General features: G+C 30.6%; 2 protein-coding genes across 4 annotated transcripts; one reads left to right on the top strand and one right to left on the bottom strand.

Moving 5' to 3' along the window:
* Positions 1-1,973: 1,973 nt before the first annotated feature.
* Positions 1,974-17,098, top strand: LOC106768599 (suppressor of RPS4-RLD 1). 3 transcript variants are annotated; one of them, XM_014653836.2, is made up of 24 exons: positions 1,974-2,142; positions 2,256-2,397; positions 2,511-2,620; positions 3,505-4,160; positions 4,266-4,310; positions 4,426-4,527; positions 4,608-4,688; positions 5,133-5,199; positions 6,565-6,665; positions 6,779-6,886; positions 7,503-7,573; positions 7,666-7,722; positions 8,371-8,479; positions 8,555-8,635; positions 9,077-9,163; positions 10,350-10,556; positions 11,232-11,560; positions 14,592-14,678; positions 14,793-14,892; positions 15,693-15,784; positions 15,879-15,917; positions 15,995-16,085; positions 16,357-16,454; positions 16,562-17,098. In XM_014653836.2, the coding sequence occupies exons 2-24, from the start codon at positions 2,270-2,272 to the stop codon at positions 16,851-16,853; spliced, it is 3,138 nt and encodes a 1,045-aa protein (XP_014509322.1). In that variant the 5' UTR covers positions 1,974-2,142; positions 2,256-2,269; the 3' UTR covers positions 16,854-17,098. The 3 variants fall into 3 exon arrangements, with proteins under 3 accessions (XP_014509322.1, XP_022639076.1, XP_014509321.1); XM_022783355.1 differs by having other exon boundaries at positions 2,209-2,397; XM_014653835.2 differs by having other exon boundaries at positions 1,974-2,397.
* Positions 17,099-23,966: 6,868 nt separating this feature from the next.
* On the bottom strand, positions 23,967-26,212 carry LOC106767580. The gene is made up of 2 exons (XM_014652503.2): positions 24,258-26,212; positions 23,967-24,120 (listed from the first exon to the last, which is right to left on the bottom strand). Exons 1-2 carry the CDS (start codon positions 25,969-25,971, stop codon positions 24,017-24,019), a joined length of 1,818 nt encoding a protein of 605 aa, XP_014507989.1. The 5' UTR covers positions 25,972-26,212; the 3' UTR covers positions 23,967-24,016.
* Between the last annotated feature and the right edge of the window lie 266 nt (positions 26,213-26,478).

Here is a 26,478-nt window from a genome sequence, read left to right as displayed (position 1 = left end):
GCAAATTTTTACTAGTAAGTTTAAGTAAAAATAAGTGAAGTATTATAGTATTATACCCACTTTGCAGGAAATATTTTATCTATAATTATATGTATAAATAAGTAAATAATATTTTAGCTATTTAAATAATTATTTTATATAATTTATATTTTAAAATGCTTATATTAAAGAAATATCTTTTCTATACTTTTTAGTTATGACTTCTATTAGAAGCATTTATATTGGTGTTTTAATATTTTTATTTTATATGTGAGATATTTAATAATAAGCTGTAAATTTTAACTGTTTGGTTTTTAAATTAAGAAAAATAAAACATAAAATGGTGGTTTGGGGTGAGCAAGATTCATAAATTAAATTAAACTAACCTTTAAAAGTGGTTAAAAAAGTTAAACTGTAAAAAAGTTTAATTTAATTGAAGTAAACTTCTCTATTATTTAAGTGAACTAAAGTACTACAATGAACCACTCTAAATTACTTGAAGTACATCGAATATTGCAATAAAATTATCTAAGTTAAAAAAAGTACATAAGTGCATTAGGGAAGTTAGTTAAAAAAACTATCATACAAATTATTTACTAAAGTCAATAAAGTTATCCAATAAAATATGCACACCATAAGAAGATTTTGAAATTGGAAATAATTGATTTTTATACTAACAAAAAAATATAGGTGCTAATGTATAAAGCCAGAAATTTTAGTATTGATAAATTTTAAATAGATAAAATATGCAAATTTTATATTTAAGTTATAAATATTTATTATTTATTTAATAATTTTTTAATTTCTTTATACTTTAATTTTTTTCCCAAATTCTTTTTAAAACAAAGGTATATTTAAGAAGGAAGTTGATAAACCAATACAATGAGAGGTAATAAGGCCAACATAAAGATAGATTGATGAAATTCTTAATAAAGATAAGTGAGTTATTTCTTATTAAGAATTCAACTAGAATTACTTTGTCACGTATTAAAGGAAGATTGTTAGCGTAAGATTTTATATATTAAATTGTCATAATTTTACTTAGAGATTTAGAAAATATATAAAAAAGATTTTTCTAATAAGCATCCTATTATCAACTAAGAGGAATTAATTATGATAGATATTTCATTTTGAGTTTAAATTAAATATATGAAATGTGCAAAACTGAAGTGTGAGTTGAAATATGATTTTATAATAATTGAGTAAATTTATTGAATGGTATATTAAAGTATTGGAACAAGATTGATATTTTAGGAGTATTTCACACATAATATAAATGATGTAAGAATAATGGTATGAACTAGTGAAATATGTGTTTTTGAATTGATAATGTCCAAGTAGTAAATTACAACTCAAGTGATAATCAAATGGCTAACTCTCATTCCAAAGCTTGTTTAAGTACCAAAATGAATGTTTAAAAAGTAGATCTCTTAAGCTATGTCTTGAGCTTTGAAGGGGAACAAAATTGATGTTATGATTTATTTTTTTTTTTTATAGAAAAAAGTGATGCTTAGCTATAAGAGTAGCTCAAGTGTTTCAATGACAATAATATATAAAATTTTGAAATGTATTAAAATATATAATTACTTGATGATACTCAAAAAATAATATGATTGAAATTTGTTGAATTAATATAATTTTGAATAATAATTGAACATTTAAGTAAGAGAAAAACAATATTATCTTTTTCATCTAAAACTAGTATCACTTAAATAATGTGAGATTTCTTTTTTTATAAGAAAGTAAAGTAGCTAAATTGAAAAAGACTCATTTATGACTTGATAGTGCAAAAATGTTCCTATGTTATACTTGTATAGTTTTTAAACGAGTTATAATATAATTGGTCTTTTAGTTTTTATATTTTTATTATGTTACTTTATTTTATATAATTAAAATTTGATTATTTTATATTATTTTTTGCATTAATATATATATATATATATATATATATATATATATATATATTATGGGTAAAATAAATATAGTGGAGGCTGGGGGAGGAATACTGAACAGAAAAGCTTTGGCACAGGCTCACAGCTGCAATTCATGCTTTGTGCATTTGTGCGGTGCACGTGACCCGTCGTTCATTCGAAGCACCGTTGCTCTCAATTAACTCAATTAAAGGACTCGCCTTCTTCCTCTCAATTAACCCAATTTTCCCAGGTCTGCACTCTTCATTATTCAAAAATCATCATCATCATCTTCTTTATTTCATCACTGCATTTCCAGCCCCAATTTCCTCCCCGAACTTCGCACCACTGATCCGTGCACGTCAGGTTCCCCATCCACCATGGTTCCTCCTGTTTCCTCCTCTGAGCGCGTGGACTTGGCCAGGCTCTGTGCCTCCAAGGACTGGTCCAAGGCCATTCGAATCCTGGATTCCCTCATTTCTCACTCCGCCACAGTCCAAGACCTATGGTTTTTGTTTCGTCTCCCTTTTTATCTCATTCATTTTTCATTCTTTTCAATGCTGGTTTTGCATGTCTAAGTCTATTTGTGACGTCCGATCTTGTTCCGATTCTCGGTTTCAGCAACCGCGCCTTCTGTTACAGCAAATTGGAGCTTCACAAGCACGTCATCAAGGATTGCGATAGAGCACTTCAGCTTGACCCCTCGCTTCTTCGAGCTTACATTCTCAAAGGTTTTCTTATCTTCTCTTCAAATTTGATCCCTCTCTCTATCTAGGTTTTTCCTCTTTGATTTATTTTATGTAATTAAATTTATGCTCTTATCTATCCTAATTGCTGAGATATTTGGAATTGGTATTCCAACTAGTTAGGTTTGAGTAAAATGTTAACTGTTAGGTAATTTTTCCTTGTGTATTTCGCCATTGAATTTTTCAGATATGCATTTATTGTAATTAATTAAACAGACGGATAGGATGTTGTTTGTTATATGTCAATTTTCAATGTTATGTGCACAGATGCGGTTAATTGAAGAAAATTGATGTGTGTATTACTATGCATGTTAAAGATTATGTGCTTTGCCCAGAAGGGACAATATACAGTTTGTGTATGATTTTAGAAAATTGATGTGTTTGTGCATGTATTACTGAATATTATGCATGTTGGCACGTTGCAAAGAGGCACAGTGTATAGCTTTTGCATAACTTGAGAAAGTTTTTCTTTTTATGTGGATATTATTACTGACTTTTATGCCTGTTGGTGCATTGCATAGAAACAACAATATAGAACTTTTGTTTAACTGAAGAAAATTGACTAGAATATGTGTGTATTGGTGGTGTGTCCAAATGAACTGATTAGTTTAATAATTGATTATATACTGAAATCAATGTAGTCAAGAGAAAAGGTAATTTTGCTCCAATGATGAATGGGGTTGGTTGTTACATGACGATCATGTTGGAATTGTTCTATAGTGGATTTGGTCATGCTGTTTATGATCATGTTGGAGTTGTTATATAGGGGACCATTCTCTTACTTCATGATAAGGTTTGAGTGAAATGTTCTCATGCTCAAATATGTCTTATATTTTTTTAACTTAGGGCTGTTTTATTCATTTGTCTAGGTTCTGCACTCTGTGTGTTGGGAAGGAAAGAAAATGCTCTATTGGTGTGGGAGCAGGGCTATGAACATGCTCTGCATCAGTCTGCTGACTTGAAACAAATGCTAGAACTTGAAGAGCTTATAGCAACAGCAAGACAAGAAAACAATGCACTGTGTGAAAGTGAAATACATGGGCAATTCATGCTGCAAACCAAATCCAGTTCTCCAATTAATGGGAACTCAAGTGAAGCTTTTAAGATCCAGGATACATTGGGCACTATGGTTGAATTATGCAATGATGCTACCAGTGATAGATCTGAGATATGCCTGAAGTCTGCTGATAGTTTCAACGTAAAAAGTGAATCACATGATGAAGATAGAGAGTGTAATAAATGTGATGGCCAAGTGAATGGAAGCCCTGATGTTCTTGATACACTTAGTTATAATTCTGAATCATGTAATGACTCTAGTGATGCTTCAGAATCAAGTGAAAAAGTATCTACCAAAAGTGGTGACTCGGTTAATGTCACCGAAATTTTTAGAAACCCAATTAGTAAGTTTATGTTTTCTGATGAAAGAAAAGGTGAAGCAAGGAAAAATAAGAAGTTTTGCGTTGCTCGGATTTCAAATACAAATTCCATTAGTGTAGATTTTCGACTCTCAAGGGGTATAGCAGAGGTTTGTTTTCATGCTTGTAATTGAATAAAACAAATTACATAACAGTTTCTGTGCTGTTGTATTTATTTGGTTACATGAAGGATTGATATTATGACTCCTTTTCAGGTTAATGAAGGAAAATATGCGAATGCAATATCCATTTTTGACCAGGTGAAACTTTTTCCTTAGTAGTGATTCTCTTGGTTTCATCTTTTCATGCCTTTTCTATCTCTTTCTTTCCTATAAAATGACATACTGTAGCTTTGCACACCTATCATTTATGCAGATACTGAAAAAGGACCCAGCTTATCCTGAGGCACTAATAGGAAGAGGTACCGCATATGCATTCCAGAGGGAACTTGATGCTGCTATAGTTGATTTTACAAAGGTACTGAAATAAACACTGTCTAGGAATTGCATATAGATATATGATATTTCTTCTTTAAATAAGAAGTTCACATGTATTAGGCTATACAATTCAATCCATTGGCTGGTGAGGCATGGAAAAGGAGAGGTCAGGCTAGGGCAGCCTTGGGAGAGTTTGTTGAGGTGAGAATGCAACACTTTCTTTGAACTTAGTAGCTAACTAACGTGTTGAATATGTGAAGGGTTGGGGAGCCTTGTGCATTGGGCAACCCTGTTATATAGTTTATGAAATTATCAGTTCCTTATACTCTTTGAACATTGCCATCAGCTGTAGGCTTTGAGTTGAATACTCAACACTTGATTGTTTTGGTGGTAAAGCTAAACTGTGGTGGTTATTAAGGATTCTGTGTTCTTGAATATTTCAAGATTCAATGTTATTATGTATGACCTATAAGATCTTATGTGATATTGTATAAAATGTCTCAGATGTGAAAATATTGCAAATGAAAAATAAATAAATAAAAGATGTTATTGTGTAGATATTACAATGCATTTCCATTCCTTGCACAAGTATGAACCTGTACACGTGACAATTGTTGTTTCCCTTCTCTCTTGATATGATATCAGGCTATTGAAGACTTGACCAAGGCATTGGAGTTTGAACCTGATACAGCAGATATTCTACATGAAAGAGGTAGCTTGTCTTTAACTAATTTGTTATTTTGATGGCTGATTTCTGCTGGACTTGAATAATTAGGCATGCCTCTATGTTGCTCTTGTATTATCTAGAAGTTCAGACAGAAATTGAAGTAGTTTTTGCGGGATGGCTGTTGTTCTTGCCCTTAATAAATTTTGCGCATGACTGCTGTTTTCACCCTTAACAAATCTTGTGCAAGCATATGTTTCTATTTTTTCAAAAGCAGTTAAAGAGTTAACATTTGGAATTACTAGGTATATTTGCATTTCCATTACTGGATCCGTGAGTTTGTGGATAACATTATATTAACTAGGGATAGGAGAGAACAACAAATCTGGTGTTGGTGTTTGACCAAAGAACTTGTTGCGGTGGACCGTAGGAAAAGGATCTTTATATTCCACAAGAAGCATACCAGTTTTGCTGACACAGCTAGACAACCTGTGTCAGAAGGCTAGACAACCTGTGTGTGACCCTGTAAATCCAATCCTAAACCTTTTATCAACACCTTGTCAGAAGGCTCATACCACCAGATCATATGTTGCCTAATTAGTCAATGTACATAGAACATAGGAGACCCTCATTTGCTGGCTAGTCACAGAATTCCACAGCAAAGGGGACTTGAAGAAGAGGATTTTTGTAAAAACAAAAGGGAATATGGCACTAGAAGCCTACATGCTAGCCAACTGTGCATGGTCAATTGTTGACAAAAGGTCAACTACAACTGGCTATTACACTTTTCTGGAAAGAAATCTTGTAACTTAGAGGAAGAAGTAAAATTAAAAGTGTTGTGGCAGTTTTGGTGCTGAAGCTGAACTTTCTGCTATGCCTAAAGGGGTGCGTGAATTACTTAGGCTTAATATTATTCTAGAAGACTTGATGATTTAAGTGGAACAAATCTATGAAGCTTTAATATGAAAAAAATCAACAATCGGCATTGCACACAGCCTAGTTCAACATGATTCAGATAAAGTATAACATGTAATATAGTTGTTGAAATAAATTAAATGAGTAGTATAATAGTAATAACAAAATTCAGATATCATACACCTTGTCTTTAAAAGTAGTTTATATGTCTAGTATTTGTGTATGATATAAATTATGTCTATTGTTTACTAGACTTCACAGCAGTGTCCATCCTGCTATCCTGCTATCCAAGATTGAATACTTAACATAAAAATAGGCTATAGTTTTGAAAATTTCTAACAAATCAAGATATTATAACATTAAAATAGGGAGATATTTTGTTTCTGAAACTATTGTTTGAACTTCTGTATATATTCTACCAAATTGATTGATGAAATAATCTAGTGACTCCTCAATTTTTAGACTAATTAACACATCTTTACATGATTTTCAATGCAGGAATTGTAAATTTCAAATTTAAAGAGTTTGATGCAGCTGTTGAAGACCTTTCAGCTTGTGTGAAGCTAGATAAGGATAATACATCTGCCTACACATACTTGGTGAGCCTTAAGTGTTAATGCTTGAATCCTCATTGATTTGACATTGTTTTTTGGATCTCTTGTATGGAAGTTCTTTTCAATTCAGTATTTCACTGAACAAATTGAGTTAACAGGGTTTAGCATTATCTTCAATTGGCGAATATAAGAAAGCTGAGGAAGCTCATCTTAAGTCACTTCAACTTGACAAAAATTTCCTTGAAGCATGGGCTCATCTGACTCAGGTGTCTATTCAATGGTGCCCATACTGATAGTTTGATCATATTAAAGAAATGACTGTGTTGTATACTTCCAATGTGTCTAGTTGTATGCTAGAGTCTGTATGCTGTCTGTACTTATATCCAGCGTCACTACTTTCATCCGTGCTATTTTTGTCAACCTGTAGTGTAATCCAATCTACTGATTCGACTTGCTTGATGTATCCATTTTATATCAGATCAGTTCTTATCTACATTTTTTAAATTCAATTACAGGCTTAATCATATGGTAGGCCACACTTTTTTTATAGCTTTTTATATATATAGGCTTAAAATATATTCTGTTAGATGATTTTATATGCTAATCGGTCTGAAATATGACACAGTTTTTACCAAAGATCAGCAGTAATAGGCTAGTAGTTTTGATCTTAGTACGTATTTAACTATTTTTTCAAAGATCTGGCTGCCATATGTAAATATCTTAGTATGTATTTAACTATTTTAACAAAGATCTGGCTGCCATATGTAAATATCTATTAAGCATGATGCATCTTTTCTTCCTAATTATCAGTTATTAGCTTTAAGCTATTCTGTTAGATGATGTTAATTGTAGTGTTGTTCTGAATGTGTGGTTTTTGTGCAGTTCTACCAAGACTTAGCAATGCCAACCAAAGCTCAGGAATGTCTAAGTAATATGCTACAAATTGATGCGAGGTAATTGTCATGAATTATTTCTGTTGTCATTTAATGTACTTTGTGCCTATTCTCTTTACTCGAAGCTGAATGCTTTTACATATTGATGTTAGGTTTGCAAGAGCTTACCATTTGCGTGGCCTTCTATTCCATGCAATGGGTGAACACAGGTATTTCTGCTGCCTCGCTGCTGATCAATTGAAGAAGTTGAATATTTATTTAAAGTGGCTGTGTTTACTTTCATGAATCTTTAGGATTTGGTCCCTAAACACTAGTGTAAGATGTATTGGCAATCTCTGACAATTAAGGAGACATATTTGGGTGGTAGAAATACTGGTTTTAGGTACTGAGGAGGGATCATGCAGGAACTTGGATTACCTACTGTTGTTAATAACGACTGTAGTACTTGAAAGGAATCGTATAAGGTTCATTTTGTATATTTTGTAAATTTAGGTTAGGATTTGAGAAGGAGTACTTTGAGGAAGATTTGTGGTGATTGTGATATTCCTATAGTTGTAAACTAATATCATGTAATTGTCTTATCTCTATTACTAAGTTCTTATTCCAAAACTTTGTGGATAGCTACTGCTATTATTGTCTGCAAATCTAGGATTCTAGAGTGATAAGTTGTATATGAATATTGGATGCTTGGTATACTGTTAAAAGTATAAAATTTGTTGGGTTTGGATTTGAAATGACACCTAAAGTTCATGTAAGTTGCTTTCAATGTTTCACTCCAATTATTGGTGTTAAATTCTGTAGTTTGGTACTCTGTTCTCTTACTTGATTATACTTTAACTTGGGTTTGGATGTGACAGGAAGGCTATCAAGGATTTGACAATGGGGTTGAGCATTGATGGCAGCAATGTCGAATGTTTGTATTTACGAGGTTCCTGCTACCATGCTGTTGGACAATTCAAAGAAGCTGTATGAATTCTCTTAATTTAAATTTTGGATGCATTGTTCATTTGTCACAGACTACAATGTTTTTTAACTGCTCAGGTCAAGGATTATGATGCTGCATTGGATTTGGAACTGGATTCAATGGACAAGTTTGTGCTCCAGTGCCTTGCCTTTTATCAGGTTTGTTTTATTAATTGTCACTCATCTGTTTTTTGTTCTCCCTCTCAATCCTATTTTACTGATAAAATAAGAACATACATAATTTTCCTTCTATGCTATACGATCTACTGACATGTCATAGAAAACATTAATTTAGAGCAGGAGAGATAGTCATAGTAAACGGGAGAAAGAGAGATATTATAAGCTCAACATTATAAAAATGCTAGCATGTTAATTTGAAAATGTGGATTCCTGTCGGCATGTTTTAAAATAGGCCTGTTCCCTTCTGCTTTAGTACCTTGTGTCACTTTGTTATGACATACTAGTAGATCTTGCCCTTCTTTGATTCAGTTCCATAGGGCATTGGGGCTCTGTGAATTGACATGGTATTTATTAAGTTCCATTCATTATTTAAGAACCTAGTTCAATGGTTTGGCTGAATATTTTTTATTCTTATTGCAGAAAGAGATTGCGCTGTACACAGCCTCAAAATTTAATAGTGATTTTTGCTGGTTTGATATTGATGGGGACATTGATGCACTTTTTAAGGTAAATTTTATGAAGACAATTCTACTCTCCTTGGTATTCTAATCTTTCTTCATTCAAAGGCGTCTTGATTTGAAAACCCTATTAATCTGGTTATGGTCATGTGTGTAGAATAGGCCACTTACCTGAAAAACAGGAAGAATAAGAGAAAATATAAGTTTTTCCAGAAGCATGCCTATCGGAATTTTAGTGTGGATAGAAGAATGTATAGCTCCTAGAATTTTAGTGTGGCCCCAACTCAATCTCCAAAACCTGTTTGTAGGATCACAGTTCCATAATTTTCCATACAATGTGGTATGGATACTGCATGCAACCTTGCAAAGTATTGCTACCTATGCATGGTCTGTATGTTTCGGTAAATAAATATTATCACCAATATCTTTTTTTCATCTGGTAAAAATTATAAATTGCTTACATATTGTAGATATTACTATAGATATGCTATTCTGTTGACCTTTAATAATTTATACTACTATTTTATGTTGTTAACCTTTAACAGTTTGACATTATTTAATTCTGTTGACCTTTAATAATTGATATTGTTTTTTAAGCTGACCTTTACCAATTTAAAACTATTTACTGCATTTTTATCAAGAAAAATGGTGCGTGCACAACTGTACAACACTATCCTCCATCTACCAGTTCGCATTCTATTGTTGTATTAGGGCATACCAGTTTGTAAATGAACCATGAATTGTTACACAAACAAATTTACAGTTTTCTACTCTTTGAACAAATTATGTGACATCTTCATATCAACCAAACTTTATGATCTCATTTAGACCTTCTCTCTAGTCAATGTGAGACTAGACTACCACTCGATGTTGTAATTAAAACACACAAAGAATGACTTCAATTAAGGTGGCTTTCCAACATTTTCCTTCACAACTTTGACAACTTTGATACCATTTAAAAATGAGTTCAATATTTAACTCAATCTTACAAAACTAACCTGTAAGGTAAGGATTACTGAGCTTTATAAGCTATATTAAAGTGACATACCTATCTACTTGATGTGGGACTAAACCTCTGACCTTGAGATTCTGAGTCTAGCGGTGATTGCAATTAGGCACGTTGCCAACAAAAACAACTAGGTTTTCAATCACAATGTGTTTATCCATGTTAAAGCATGTGTTGAGATTCCATTTTCTATGATCAGTATTTTTATCTTCAATTTTCTTATATTCAGGAATACTGGTGCAAGAAATTGCACCCAAAGAATGTATGTGAAAAAGTTTTTAGACAACCTCCTTTACGCGAGTCTTTAAGAAAGGGAAAGCTTAAAAAGCAAGAGTTTGCTATTACCAAGCAGAAGGCTGCTCTTCTACTTGCTTCAGATTCCATTGGCATGAAAATCCAGTATGCTTGTCCGGGATTTCTGCCTAATAGACGTCAGGTAAAGCTATTTCTTCTTTCACGGACCTTATTGAGCTGTGATCATTTTCCTGTTTTTTTAAGAAATCCCTTAGCTGTTGGGGTGCACTTTAATTCTGACAGTTTTTCATGTGCAATAGTGTACTTGTACCTTTCTTTGCTCTGAGACCTAGAAAAGGATTTTGTTGCATCCAAAAAAGTTGATAACTCTTGTTCATATATTGTAGAATCAAAAAGAGTTGGAAACATGTTATACTATTTCCATATACTTCCTGGTGTCTAATATAAGGGGTTCTATTTCATTTATTTAGAGACAAAGAAATAATAGGGCATAACTATTGAATAAGATTAAAAAGTCCCTAAAGTTAAGGAATTTCAGTTTTCTGATTTTACACTGCAACTAACTTTAAACAGATCAAACTTCCTTTCTTGAAATTTTCTACCGAATAGAACTTTTTATTTTAGCTATATTTCCCGTAGTAAGAACATGTTTTTTGTAGAATCATATAATTTATGTTAGCTTTCAATTAGTTTAAAATCATGGATATGTGCTAGTGTCATATTTTTCCTTTATAATTTTCATACATTCACTTTAAAGTGACATGCATCCACTGGACATTTGTGGTTTTTGCTCATTTTTGTTGATAATATGATCTTATTAACCTTTCTAAATCTGTATATTAATATTTCCTAATAGCATCGTATGGCTGGACTTGCCGCCATTGAAATTGCACAAAAGGTCTCCAAAGCTTGGCGTTCCCTACGTGCTGAATGGAAATACTCAAATAAAGGAAACTCAAAGAATGGGAAAAGGGCCAGGAGAAGGGAAAGAATTAACATGACCAGTCAAAATAGAGGAGGTGCTGGTTGTAGTACAAGCAGTACCTCATTAACATCTTCAAATGGAATTGTAGATGAAAGATCATCCAGCCGAAAATTGTCATGGCACGATGTTTACTCATTAGCTGTTAGGTGGAGACAGATTTCTGAGCCTTGTGACCCTGTTGTATGGGTGAATAAGTTAAGGTATCCCTTCTTTGTGCTAACTATTTTATTAGCGCACATTAATATAATTGCTGCTGATGTTTTAAATACTGTAGTCCTAGAGGAATGGCTAAACTATCATCTTTCATGGCCAACTAACTTTACAGAAATTCTATATATTTTAAAACTTCTCCACTAATTGTATGTTAATACTGCTAATGTAAAATTGTAAATATTTGTAAGGTACTATTCATATTTTAAACCCAACTCTGCAGACTTGAGGTAGTATTCTCACATCACATGTTTTTAGGGTAGACAACTCCTGCTCCTATATAAAATTAATAGCAAACAGTTGAAAAAAAGACTTTAACATGACTGGGGAAGGAAGAGAAGGAGGGTGTAAATTTAGTGTAAACCAAATTAATCTCAAACATAAGTTAACAAAATTTTATGCATACTAGATTGCTGATAATCCTTAACCTTCAATGATTTTATCTGTTTAGTCTGAAATGGCTAAAGTGAAAGTGTGGAGCTCCTCTTCTTACAGGATATCGAACCATAACCTCTTTGATACTAAGCAGTGAATATGTCTCCCCACCTCAAAGTGAGGATGATTTTTATAAAAGAATTTGGTTATCTGGACTTTTTGTCTGAAAAAAAAAAAATTCATTGTTACATTTTGTGCATGTTTGTTACGTTCTTTTTTGCAATGATTTTTGTAGTTATTATTTCTTGAGGTTTTATATTTGGTTGACTTAAGATTTTGAGAGAATTTTTACATGATTTTATCTCACTTATGTATGTATTATATATGTGAAGGGAAGAATACAGATACAAAAAGAGAGGATAGGGTACAATTTTGACCCTTGTAGATACATTAAAACACAACTTTATAAATGTCTTGAAGTTAGAGCATACAAATTGTGTATCCCAAAGGATTTGGTTAAAATGTCTGGAAGTTGACCAGTGTAATTGATAAATTCAATACAAATCTCTTTAGACAAAATCTACTCTCAAACAAAGTGATAATCAATCTTTACATGCTTAGTTCTTTTATGAAATACAAAATTGGAGATAAAATGAAGGACTGCATGATTATTATAATACAACTTCATTTGTTGTGTTTCACCGAATTTTAACTCTTACAAGAGTTGTTTAATCCACACAAGTTCACAAGTAATTAACTCCATAACTATATATATATTCAACTTTGGCATTAGATGAAGCAAAAATATTTTGTTCTTACTCTGTCAAGAAATAAGATTTCCACAATTAAATACACAATCCAGTGGTAGATGCCTATCTATGGGACATCTTGCCGATCCACAGAATATCCAGAAACTTGGATGATTTCCTTATCCTTATCTAGTTAGTAATCGTTGTCACACTGTTTCTGTCTCTCATTTGGTGTCACTGTTGCTCATGATCTGTGCCGGCTGGCCGTGCTGTCATCACCCAAGGTTGCCGTCACCCATTGTCGTCGTTGGTCACCATCGAGTTGGTGGTTTGTTTTATGGATCTTCCTATGTTGCCTTCCTGCTGCATTGTTTTATGGATCTTCCTATGTTGCCTTCCTGCTGCAGTGGCTGGTAAGGTGAGGACCTTAGAAGATGATTGAGTCTGGGGTTTTTGCTGACCATTTGGGCCTCAAAGACAGGTTTTGGATGCCAAAGTTTAGACACTTTTTGTTAGGTTTCTTGGTGACAAGAAACTTAAATTTTATTTCAAAATAAATAATCACAACAGATATATGAATCCTCACAGTGAGGAAACGGTTTTATTGAATGGAAATATACTGAAATACATTATCTCCACTAAAACCAATAGCTTTTGCAACTTCATTCTGAGAAGCAAGATTTACAACATTCCCATCACAGTCTTGGTCTCCATGTTCCTCTTCACTGATATCCTTCTCTCTTTTCTTCAACAAGTACCTGGGTGGTGGTGTGAATGTGTTCCGACAAACAGCTGGTGCATGGACTGCATTTGCAAAAGGGAGCAGTGTGGAGGGGTGTGTGAGCACACATGGGCTCACAATGGACCAGCGACCACAGTTGAAATAATGGTAGCCAGCCATTGGTAGACGACAGATTGTTGTGAAGAAACACAGTGGGTGAATACAAACTTTGATGGGACTAAAGTGCTATCATTCGTACTCCGATACAAACTTAAGATTTTTTGAGAAATTCTTGATGAGAGTACATCTCACTAATGTATGTATTATAAATATTTAAAAGTACATGGTACAGCCATGACCCTTCGAGATACATAAAAAAATAGTTCTATAGAAGCTTAACAACAGAGGTAAAATATTACTTTTAACAGTTTGAGAGATAGATAGATAGATGCCATGGAATTTTTGTTTGCTCTAAGCTTATTTTTTTGCTTAGACTTCAAAAAAAACTGGTTCATTTTATTATTCCATTAAGGACCATAAAAAGAGATAGAAATGCCCTTACCTTTAAAACTTAGATTACTAAAGTTTTACTCTAAATGAATTTTATTGGAATTAGAGTGTCTAATGTATATTCAGCCTTCATATCACTTTAAACTTTAAGTACTTTCACTTGTGGGATTGCTTTCCTAAGATTGGTTTTACATGTATTCAAATTTTGCAATCTAAGAGGTCATGTTCTTTTATTACGAAGTATACGCTTCCCTTTATTTGTAACAGTAAGCTCAGAATTATATTGGTCTAGGTTGGATAAAGGCAAAAAATTGCCAGCCTAATCACACTATGATGTAGAATTTAGGTGGTAAGAGAAAGGAATAGAAAGACAGAAAGAAAGAAGTTGAAAGAGAAAAAGGACAGAATAGAGAGGATACAGAGAAACAAGGATCAGAGAAACTGTGCTGGCACTTGATTATCATTTCAGTCTGTTTACATTTTTCCTAAAATACAATAGTCCTGTATTTGTAGGAAGCTACCAAACCGCTATGAAATAACAGTCCTTTTCTTATTTATTTTGACATATCACTATTGGTTAATGTGCTTGGTTTTCCCCCGGATTATTATTTCAGAGTTGGACTTCAAACTTGTGTTGAATTTTGAATTTTTTCTTTTGCACTGCAGTGATGAGTTTGCTGCTGGATTTGGTTCTCACACGCCCATGATTCTTGGGCAAGCCAAAGTTGTCCGTTACTTTCCGAATTATGAAAGGTTAAACCTTTCTCCCGGTTTCATTGATTTATTCTATATTAGTAGACTCGTGGGAAAGAGGCTTGATTGTGTTTAGGCTAACTTTGAAAATGGTTATTGCTTTTAATGTTACAGAACATTAGAAATTGCAAAGACTGTGATTAAAGAGAGAACATATGTCCGAAGCAAAACAGATAAGATCATTCATATTTCCGAAGCTGGGAAATTAGAAGAGGTCAGTTGTTGATTGTTGATTTAAATATGTTGCACCTCTTTCCTTTAACATTGCTTACTATGCAATAGGCCTCCTCATTGACTTTTAGCCCCACAAGGTGTAGCTTTGGAAATATTGTAGTTTTGTTGATGTCAGCAGTAGGCCTCTTATTCACTTATTTGGATCGGTGGTATACTGAAGTTACTTGTGGGATATGCATAATTTATTCTTTATATATTACATTCTCATTGGACACGGTTTTTTCATGCACTCAGCCACATATAGCAATCAAAGTACTATAGCTCACAGAAACCATCCTTATCATTAGATAGGTTGAATTTCTACCCTAGAAAATTGAAATTCCCAAGTTGCATGATAGACTGTGTTTCTTATGCATCAAGTGAGATGGACACATGGGGCAGATTAACGAGCTTTTCCAGAAGTTCCTTATAGGAGAGACAAATAAAGGAAAATTGAATTAGCTTCTCCATAAGCTAAAATTAACACATGCATAAACTAATTTATAGAAACTCCAATATAGTTCCTCTAATTTTTTATTTAGCTTGTGGAGAAGTTAAATTATTCGAAGGATTTTTGGAGAAACTCGTTTAAACAGGTCCATAAATATCCCTTTTATAAATATAATTAATGCTCAACGATCTTATTATCCTCAGTAAGATTTTGGACAAAGAAATGGTTCTAGATTATTCTTTCTTTCTTTTAAATGATATCAAACTTTACTAGCTGATGTTACTTGTTTTGCTGTTTATAATATTACGTAGTCTATCCTTTTCTGAAACACTTTAATGTTTGATATGCAGATTATGCATGCAAAATCATGCTCTGATCTTTACAGAGTTGTTGGTGAGGATTTTTGGTTGGCTACCTGGTGCAACAGTACTGCAGTTGAAGGGTATGTGTTCACAGTGGTAACACTGGTGTGCGGAAACACAATTTCTTTGACATTTTTTTTATTTTTTACATTTTGGATGTTATTGTTTTTTCAGGAAGCAGCTTGAAGGGACTAGGATAACCGTTGTAAAAATGTGAGCTTGATTCAGAAGCTTGTAAAATTTTAATTTTAATGCTATGAGTTTATTTGGAAACTGAACATGTTTTGCAGGGGGGAGCACGGTTTCGACTTTGCAATCAGAACACCTACTACACCTGCTAGATGGGAAGATTTTGACGAAGAAATGGCAGTGGCATGGGATGTATGTTCCTCATACCAAACAACTTTTAGTGTATTAATTATCTGACAGTAGTATATATAATGTTTTGTTTTGACATCCTTACCAATGATCTCATCCCCATAAGTATCATTCAATCATCATTAATATTTCGTTGACCATTTTCTGCTTTAGAAGTTAGACAACATATATTTCATTGTTGTCAAGTGTCATCTGAAAATATGTTTTTATACATGGATCAACTTATTAGATGAAATTATAATATTTACCTTGTACTCATCTTGGCTGGCATCAGACTATCTGCAAAGCTTACTGTGGTGAAAATTACGGGTCTACTGATTTCGACAATCTTGAAAACGTGCGAGATGCAATTTTAAGAATGACATATTACTGGTATGTTTTTTCTTTCTTTTTTTTTTTTTTTCAAAATGGATAATTTATCTTCTGATTTTTCTGCAGTTGAAAATCGTTTCTTTTAATATAACTGAACTGCTTTTCAGGTATAACTTCATGCCACTGTCTAGGGGATCTGCTGCAGTTGGATTTATTGTTATGCTGGGCTTGTTACTTGCTGCGAACATGGAGTTCACAGGAAGCATCCCACAAGGTTTACAGGTTGATTGGGAAGCCATTCTGAACTTAGATCCAAACTCGTTTGTGGAATCGGTTAAAACGTGGCTGTACCCATCTCTGAAGGTGACAACCTCATGGAAAGATTATCATGATGTTGCGTCAACATTTGCAACAACAGGGTCAGTTATCGCTGCTTTGAGCTTTTCTTCTGATGATTGAACTCCTGTAATTATGATGTCCATGAGAGTTAATTGCATATTAACTTTGACGTGTTAGTTACATTGTAATCATATGTTAAGATTATACAATAAAGTTATCTCATTGGATGAAAAATAACCTCTTCTCACTATTTGTTTTCCTCTCACTGACTGCTTCAATAGAAAGTGATAAAGGAGAATGCTTTATGTTTGTATTTTACTTGTTATACTTTTTTGCAATGTCAATGGTCTTATCATAATTATTTACATATCCATTTAGTCTATATTTAGTTCCTGTTTTATCTACACTATTCCCGTAATGGCTTAAGGTTAGGTTTACGGCCATGATTGAGATATTCTGTCTTTGGAGGTATTTTATTGTTTAGTGCGCAGAAGAAACCAAAGCAGTTTGGTCGGATAAGGCGCATAAATCTAACTTTATTGCAAAAGATCGGTCCATTTTGCAAGAGGTCTTAAAATAATATTTATAAAGGAATATTTTATGATTAATATTGCCAACTTGATTTATCCTTTTTCATGAGCTGACAATCATGCCTTGAATATTTTTTTTCAAGTTTCACACTGCTTTGATAACATAATTTATTATGTCCATTTCATGTATACAATAAAAGACAGCAAATATGGTGAGCATAATTCCGTATATCACTGTATAGCTAAATTATGTTTTAATTTTTTTAAGAAAATTTAGGTATTTTCACTTAAGATTTTATTATTGTTATTATTTCTGTTTAATGAATATTTAAAATTTTTATATTTTTTTGAGTTAATGTTATTTAATGTTTTTGTTAATTGAATTGTGTGATTATTATTATCTTTCATCATTATTTTATGTGTCTTCATGCAGTAAAATAATTATGTTTTTGTTGTTAATATAAAAATGATATTAATATTTTCATTGAAAATATCAAGGTTGTTCTTAGATTACTTTCTTATCATTATCTAATATTACTAACGAATTGTTTCTATCACCATTATTAATGTGATTATTTATGTAATATATTTTACTTGTTGTTTTATACTAATCTAATACTATTTTATATCAATAATAAAAATTTATATTTTTTAAAATATAAAGATGATTTAGCAAGATAATGGATAAGATAACAAATGTTATTCAATTATAAAAAGGGTAAGCAAAAAAAAAAAAAAAACTTAGTTAAAAAATATAAAAACTTCAAGTATTTATGAGAATAAAATTTAACCTATATTTTTGTATTCATTTCTTTTATATCTAAATTTATAAGAGACTTAATTAATCTATATTTTTATATTCATTTCTTTTATATATAGCATATCTTGATTTTATTTTAGTTAATTTGTATTTGCATACAATAAACATATAACAATTAATTATTTTTTTAAAACACATAACAATGTCACATAATCAGATATTAGCCACCAGCTCTGCCGTTAATAAAGTTAACGTCGTTACCAAAAAGGATCTATTTGCACAGATTTTGTAAAACCTAAGACTTAAGTGAACTTTTAAAAAAATGGAGGACCAACAAACCCTTCCAAAAGAGAGAACAAAATAGGTATTAAACCTATAAATAACATAAAAAAAATGCATAAATTACCAATCTTTGTCGGTTCAAGTGATAAGGAACTTCGTTCTAAATTTATCCTTTTAAATAAACTTAAGAGGCTCAGTTTACATTACCTCGAATCAAATCTGAATTGCTTATAAATAGAATTCAAAACAAAAAAATTAAAATATTATGTAAAGAATTTTATAGGATTATGAGTGAAAATGTAAAATAGTTTAGACAAACTGAACTGAACTGTTTTTTGTTTTATCAAACTAGACTGAAATGAAATATACTAAATTGTACTGAACCACAATATAAACTGAACCGAACTACTAATTATATTAATTTTAAACAGAATTATACTAATTTTAAACTTACAAATTAATTTTTTAATCGTTTGATATTATTATTTTTTATTTTATTTATATTTCTTTTATTATTATATGTGTATGGAAATTATTTAATTTACTTATTTATTTATTTATTTTATTTTTATTTTTTATTTATATTTATTTTGTCATGAATATTATTTTACTTTTATATTTATTTTTTTAATTTTCTATTTATATTTTTATGTTTTATATGTGTATGTAATTTAATTTATCTTTTTATCTACTTATTTTATTTTAAAATATTTGTTTATTTATATTTATTTTGTTGCCTCATAAAATTGTTTTATTAATCAATTATTTATTATTTATATTTTATTATGTAAAAATAAATCTAATATTTATTAATTATTATAATATAATAAAAGATGATACTAGAAAAATTACTCTTAATAAACACGTTTGTTAATTTTTTTTGTCATTTGATATTTTTATAATATTAATTATTTTTGCTATATTACTATTTTTTATGATATTTCATTATAGTCATTTAATAAAATTTAACGTCAAAAAATATATTTTAATTTTAGTCTCTAAAATACTATCATTTAAAAATAATAATATTGATATTTATTTTAAAGTAACTTGATTTTTAAAATAAATAATTATTTTAGTGTGTGGGCTTACACACATTTTAGTATCATTAAAATTTTTTTTTAATATATTTTTACATATTTAATAATATGTTAAAGAATAAAATATATTTAAAATATAATTTTTTTATATAGTCTTTTTTTTCTTTTATGATTTCTATTACTTAATAATTAATAAAAGAAAATTTAAAAAATAATATTTTATTTTTATTACTTGAAATAATATTATTTAAAAGTAATATGTGTTTATTGATAAAAAAAATATAAAAAATTATGATAAAAAAATTTCTTAAACAATATCTTTTATTAATATTTTATTATTAAATAACGTTTTCTTAACAAGAGAAAACAATTGAACTAAAACTAAAAAGAAAGAAAGAGTAAATATAGTTCTTACCATTAACTATAATACTTATAAATCAATTATTTTTGTTCAGTCCTAATTAGATCAGTTTGAAATAAATATCCAGTTTAAAATAATTTAGTGATTACCTTATTCGACATATACAAAAACGAGTTTACAACTAAAAAAAATTATTTTATGTGAAGCTGCTTTAAATAGTTTTCTATTGTAATTAGACCTTTTATTCCTTTTAACTTCTGACTACTTCTTTTAAAAAATTAATAAAAATATAAAAATTAATGGTTTTTTAGAAAAAGTTTTTATTTGATGATAAAAGTTTAAACATAATGCTTGCATCTCAAATATGAAACCAAGCGAAAAAGTTGCATTTATGATTGAAATAATTAAGTAATCTGACAGTAAGCATCTTTGCCCTTTTTGGTAAGCATAACTTTAATAATATCTTCTCAATCATTCTTAAAAAATATTTGATTTGTTTTCTTTTCTTCATATATGAATTGATTGAGCTATGCAATGTATATATATATATATATATATATATTCTACATCTTCAATGGTGATACGTGGGACAGGTAAAACAAGGAACAATATTTCTTCAGCAGCTACCAAACATACCTAATAAAGATCATAAAAACCTACAGTTAATTGATATAACCTACGCAATGGTCCACAAATTTGTAAAGTTCCAATTTTAGATTGAAATTTCAGAGACATGACAACACCTCCAACATTTTTAAATGTATATGAACTGTAAAATGAACAACAATTATTTTCAAACAACCAACCATTTCGTTGTTTGTTTCCTTCCAAAGGCAAGGTACAATAAAATAATGAAGCAGGATTCTTTTACTAAAAATGCCAAATTGTTTGTGTATCTCACAAGCAAAATTAATTTTATAATCAACTATAATATAACCTCGTGTATGTATTAAGAAGAACATTTTATATTATTTTCACATTTAAAAACTAAATAATTATATACTTAATTTAAAAAAAATATTTTTAAAAATATATATTTAATTTCTTTTCATTTTTTCTCTTCTCATCACACCATTTAAACAAAGGATAAGTTGTAATATCCCTAATAAATTTCATTCTTACATAAGTGTTAAATAAGATGGTTTAGCATTATAATTTACTATAAGATCTAGAAAGTTAAGAGTAAAAGTAGTCTTTAAAAATAAAGTTTGATTATTTTATTAATAATCTTAAGTTTATAAATAAAATTTTCGCTCAATTAAATTTTATTTTAAAAGATTATCATCTTTCTAAAACTATTTTTTTTTATGGTTTCTTTTTCAGATTCCGCGAATCTATCCAATAACATAGAGTCTATGGAATTTATTAGAGTTGAGTTTATGTAAAACACTTTTTGCAGTTTAGGATTGTGTATCTAAATAAACAAAATTAGTATTATTTTTTGTATAGTTGTGGTTGGATAATGACTTTATACTTTATTTGATGTTGAATAATCTATTAAGTTACTTAATTGAGATACTATGTGAAGACTATGTTGATTGAATTGGAGTTTGAGCAATTGGTTTCTAATGGTACACTTTAAAACAGATTGAGCATCAATTAAAATTTACAAAAATGAGTAAAAGTAACAATTGCAACCAATTGAACAAGTTTAGATGTTCACATTCACTAGTTATCTGATAGGGTATTGGGTAGTGGGTTGGTACCATTAGACACCACTTTTAATTGTGAAGTCAATGAGTTGTAATAGTTGTGGCGTTGGGCGACACCCTAAGGGAGTTGGACACTCAATTGACAATGAGTTTCAATGGTCCAAGGCGTATGGCATCACACTACGACCGGTGGGTGCTCAATTGACAATGAGCCCTAGAGGGATTTGGCATTGGGAGCTGGAAACCTATCACTAGGTTTACTTCTAGGGGTTCTAAGGGCTTATGATGTTGGGTGCCAAAGAGTATCCGCTAGGAACTACTTTGTTTAATAGATGAAACTTAATTTTATAGTTTTTATGTGGTTATTAACTAGAAATGGATGGATTATATCTAAAATGTAAGAGATATATATTTTGTTAATGTATATAGTTTAAAATAATTGTATTTTACTTTGGTTTGATATGAAATAAGAAGGTACTGATTTCTAGGATGAGCATATTGTTATATTTAGTGATGTATAGAGTGCATTGACATCAAAGTTAAAGTGAGATTATCTTGATTCTACTAAGTATTGGTACACGGTCAAATCTTACAAATGTGAAATTTACTTTGTCATTCTTCTTAGTAGGGGATGTAGCCCTATCATGAGATAACTATAACCTTGGATAAATAAGGATGAGTATGACAAGTGTATGATCTCAAATTTTACTCAATACATTAAGTCCTTTGGAGGTTTTGTCAATTGTATGATGGTGTATGAAAAAGTCATGAAAACCTTTGTATGTGTGAAATTCTTTATGCTATTAACAATTAAGTATGATATGTTAAATGTTAAAAAGATGAGTGGTTCGTATGGATTAATTTTAAATTCTAAAAAAAATTGATTTAAATTTACACTAACTTATTTTTTTTCTATGTTTGTTTGTAGTTCATTTACTTGTAATTGAACAAATGATAACACATTTTGAAGAATTGAGAAATAAGACTGCTAATGATTGATTAAACTATAGTTGTTATAAAGATAATTTTTTTATTGTATAGATTCATTATTTATCAAAGAAAATCATATATTTTATAAATTTATCTTGATTTTCAATAAGAATTACTAATACATATTTGTAGTTATTTATTAATTTGTAATAATTTAGTTATTAGTGTAAATTTCTTAAAAATAGAATGTTATAGAATTAGTGATGTCTTAAAAAATATAAATAAAAGATAAAAAAAAATATGTATTATTATTTTTTAAATAATATTAATGAAATTAACTTTAATTTTAGACATAATAATTTGATATATATATATATATATATATATATATATATTACTAAGATATTTTTTGAAATCTTATAACAACACTTTGTTTTTTTAAATACAATAAACTATTGATCCATAAGCCTATGAATTCGTATAGTCTAAGCTCATTTATAATGTGGATTAAATGAGGGGAATCATTTAATTTAGCTTACAACTTTTTTAATATAATGTAACCTGTTATGCAGAATTTGTGAATGGTTCCATTAAAGGAGATCCATTTTTTAAATTCTTCCTATTTAGAAGGAGAATGAATATTTTAATAATTCTTGTCAATATGGATGAATACTAATATTTGTGAAATTAATGTCCACATATATGTAAGCAATTAATATATATATATATAACTAAGATTCTGTATCAAATTCTAAATTTTCCTAATACTTAATTTTAATTTTAACAATAATTACTTTATCTATAAAAGTTATTTGTAATTTTAATTTAAATATTTTTTAGGATAAAGTAAACAAAGGAAAGTTATTGATAAAAAATATTTATAAAAAATGCTTACACTTTACTTTTATAGAATTATATTTTTATTTGAACTTATAGAATTGAAGTTATTTTTGAAAAAAACATTTTTATTTAAACTTATATTTATAGTGTACCTTATTTAAAAATATTGTTTGAAAATACTACTTTTATATGTACTGATATTTTCCAATAAAAAAGCTTATATTTTATTTAGGTTACATTTTAAGGTAAATCTTTTATTTAAGTTTATATTTTAAAAATATTTTTTAAATAATTTTTTTAATATGTACAAACGTATTAAATTACAAAAATATTCATAATAACTGCTGTTATAAAAATACCCAGCGAGTAGCAAAACGTTAGGTACAAGTTTTCTTAAAACAATCCTTGTTTCAGATAATATTAACCTCAATGTCGTATGATTATTTATTGACAAGTATGAGACATTCTGGAATTAAATGTTCCAGAAGTTTTATAAGAACAACACCATAAGGAAAAGAAAATCGTATTCTATAAAAGTTTTTAATACAATACAACATAATATAAAAAAAGCCACATGTAATTACAAAATGGGATTATTAATACGATGGAGAGAAATAAAAAAAAATTAATTGTTTGTGCAGCGATTATAAATAATATAGTTAATCTGTCAAAAAAATTGTTCAAGTATAAAAAAAAAAGAAAAAAATAATTTATATACAACTATTAGAATAAATAATGCTAAACATCACAAAAAAAAATGTTTTTAAGAATGTTTTTTTTTATAATTAACTTTTATACTTATAAAATGAAATTATTAAAGAATAAAGTAGTGAATGAAGGCAAAAGTACAGGGCATTGCAATGCAAAAGCATTAAATATGCTCCTTCCTCAATGTTGCATCACATTTGCAGTCACTAATTTTCTACTCTTTCTTCTCTCCCTTCTTCTTCTTCTTCTACTCAAAGCTTCCTCTACAATATACCAACTCATACCTACAATGCAAACACCAAACCTTCCATTCAATACTTCAATGCCTACTTCTGTCTCTGATCATAACCATTATTATAACTTATGCATTGCACAACTAAAATGAGAAAGAAAAACAAGATAAATTTTAATTAGTACTCACCTTTCAGTTTTCTCCTCGATTTCGCTATGAATTCTTTCATTTCTTGTTGTTTGCTATACCACTTTGACTGAGCTGAAGCAAAGAGCCAAGTGGAATTCATTTGCCTGTTGAAAAATCGTGTTGCATAGTATGGCATCTTCAACCCCTTTGAGTTCATGAACATTAAACAATCCATCAAGCTCTCCTTAGCAAGGCCTTTCATGTCATAAGCTTGTGATCTTCTCCACAAACTCTTACTGTGAGGATGCGCAACACCTGATAGGCACAGTGCTCTGGTCGCATCACTGATGGCACCTTCAGCATCTTTAAGAAGCAAATAACACTGAGCTCTATTACCATGAAGCACAATTCTCTCTTTCCTTAGTTTTAAAGGACACAAATCTAATGCCTCTGAGTATTTCACCACAGCCTTTTCAATCTCCCCACTAAAAAATCTCTCACTTCCTTCTTCTTTCAGAACACATGACAATGCTTCTCTTTCTCTTATTTCCTGCACACTCATTAGTTTCTCTCTCTTCACTCTCTCCACCTTCATATTCCATAATTCTTCCAACCTTCTCCTGGTTCTTTCACTAGTCAAACTCAACTCGCAAACTTTGATCTTGTGGTAATCTTGTAAGAGAACCTGCATGATTTTTTTACCAACTTTGCATTTCCCTTTGATATCTCTTAATTCAACCAAATCAGCAAGCGCCGGAGCTGCTATGTCTATCACTTTGTACCTTGTAACTGGGTCTATGAGAAGTTGCATAAGACTTTCAATAGCCATGTGCTGCCTTTCATCTGAGGATCTTGACACGTGGCACAAACTCTCTACCACTTCTTTCAAATTCGCTATGCTTTCTCTTCCCATTTGTGTGTGACAGAGAGTTTTCAGTAGTCCTATTCCAGAAGGTGAAGAGGGGTTTGATAGTCCCCCCCACATACCACACAAGTCCTTCAAGAATCTCTTCTTACATATTAGCCCGAGAGATCTTTCTCTGCGTGCAAAGCAGTGTAGGAGAAAGAGAGACCAACGTTGAAGCTGGCTGGCCCATTCTTCTGCCTTTCTGTTTTCCAATTCAAAGCCTCCAAACCCTCTTGTTAAAAGGTTCCTATGGTACTTCAATCTCTCTGTTTTTTTCAACCCAACAAAATCATCATATACTTTGTCCAGGCATGTGGAAGATATTTTCGTGGCTGCTTCTATGATTTCTACTTCATAGGCTTTAATGGCTTCAAAAGATGCTTTATGGCTGGCTAGATGACCCACTGCTCTGATTGCAACCCTTTGTTCAACCCAACTAATCTTACCCCGAAGAAGCTCAAGCAAAGGCTTAATCACGGAGGACTTAACAGCCTTTTTGGCAAACTTGGGTTTCGTCATGGTATAGGAACCAATGATATGTGCCGCGTAGTAGGGTATATAAATGTTCTGGTGCCTAAGAAGCCAACTTCTATCAGTGACACCTTTACTGATCAGTTTGGCCATGCATGAGAAGAGGCCAAGGGAAGGAAATTCAGGGTCGTTTGGTTTAGTCATGGCGATTTTCCAAATCCCACTTAGGACCAGGACATGTTCTTGGTTGTTTCTGAGAGGCATTTTTTTGAAGTATTTAGCTATTCTAGTTCTTCTCACGGAAGGCACGGTTTCAGACAAGATGCAGAAGAAACAAGAACACTTCAAATTATGACCACTGTTGTTGGTTGAAGTTTCTCGCATTCGGAATTCCATGGTTTATGGAATTGAGATATTGAAGTATTGAGATAATGAAGTCTTATTGTACCTGGGTAAGGATGAACACATTCAAAAAATATCTTATAAAGGAGAAACTTTTGAATTTTAAACGAGAATAGAGCTGTGAGGCTCAACCCGGCTTAATCCGACTTGGTCTACCACGGATTGGTTACTTAGGGAGTTAATCCAATCTGACTCACTTATTAGTGAGCCAGAAAAATTAGAATCCAGTTTGATCCACCACGGGTTGGTGGATAAAAGGGTTGACTCACTCACCCACTTAACTACAATTTTTTTAAAATAAAAAAAATTACAAACTTTCTATAATTCAAATCTAAACAAATTTCATTCTCAAATTTCACTCTTAACATGGATGTTTAAGTAATTTTGAAAATATGGAACTTAAATATTTTTTTCAACCAAAAAAATAAATAAATATATTTTCATAAAACTAAAATTAAATTTTAATAAAATGAAATTAGGTAAGCGGGTTGGTGGGTCAAT

The sequence above is a fragment of the Vigna radiata genome, chromosome 7 (assembly GCF_000741045.1).
Source record: "Vigna radiata var. radiata cultivar VC1973A chromosome 7, Vradiata_ver6, whole genome shotgun sequence".
NCBI lineage: Eukaryota > Viridiplantae > Streptophyta > Magnoliopsida > Fabales > Fabaceae > Vigna > Vigna radiata.
Note: the sequence above shows the minus strand (reverse complement) of the source record. Positions and strands in the feature narration are given on the sequence as shown.

Coding starts and splice junctions, on each gene's coding strand:
- LOC106767580 (XM_014652503.2), bottom strand. CDS start 25,971: ATGGAATTCCGAATGCGAGAAACTTCAACCAACAACAGTGGTCATAAT. Junction 24,121..24,257: donor ATCGAGGAGAAAACTGAAAG/GTGAGTACTAAT, acceptor TTTGCATTGTAG/GTATGAGTTGGTATATTGTA.
- LOC106768599 (XM_014653836.2), top strand. CDS start 2,270: ATGGTTCCTCCTGTTTCCTCCTCTGAGCGCGTGGACTTGGCCAGGCTC. Junction 5,200..6,564: donor AGATATTCTACATGAAAGAG/GTAGCTTGTCTT, acceptor TTTTCAATGCAG/GAATTGTAAATTTCAAATTT. Junction 16,455..16,561: donor TTAAGAATGACATATTACTG/GTATGTTTTTTC, acceptor ACTGCTTTTCAG/GTATAACTTCATGCCACTGT.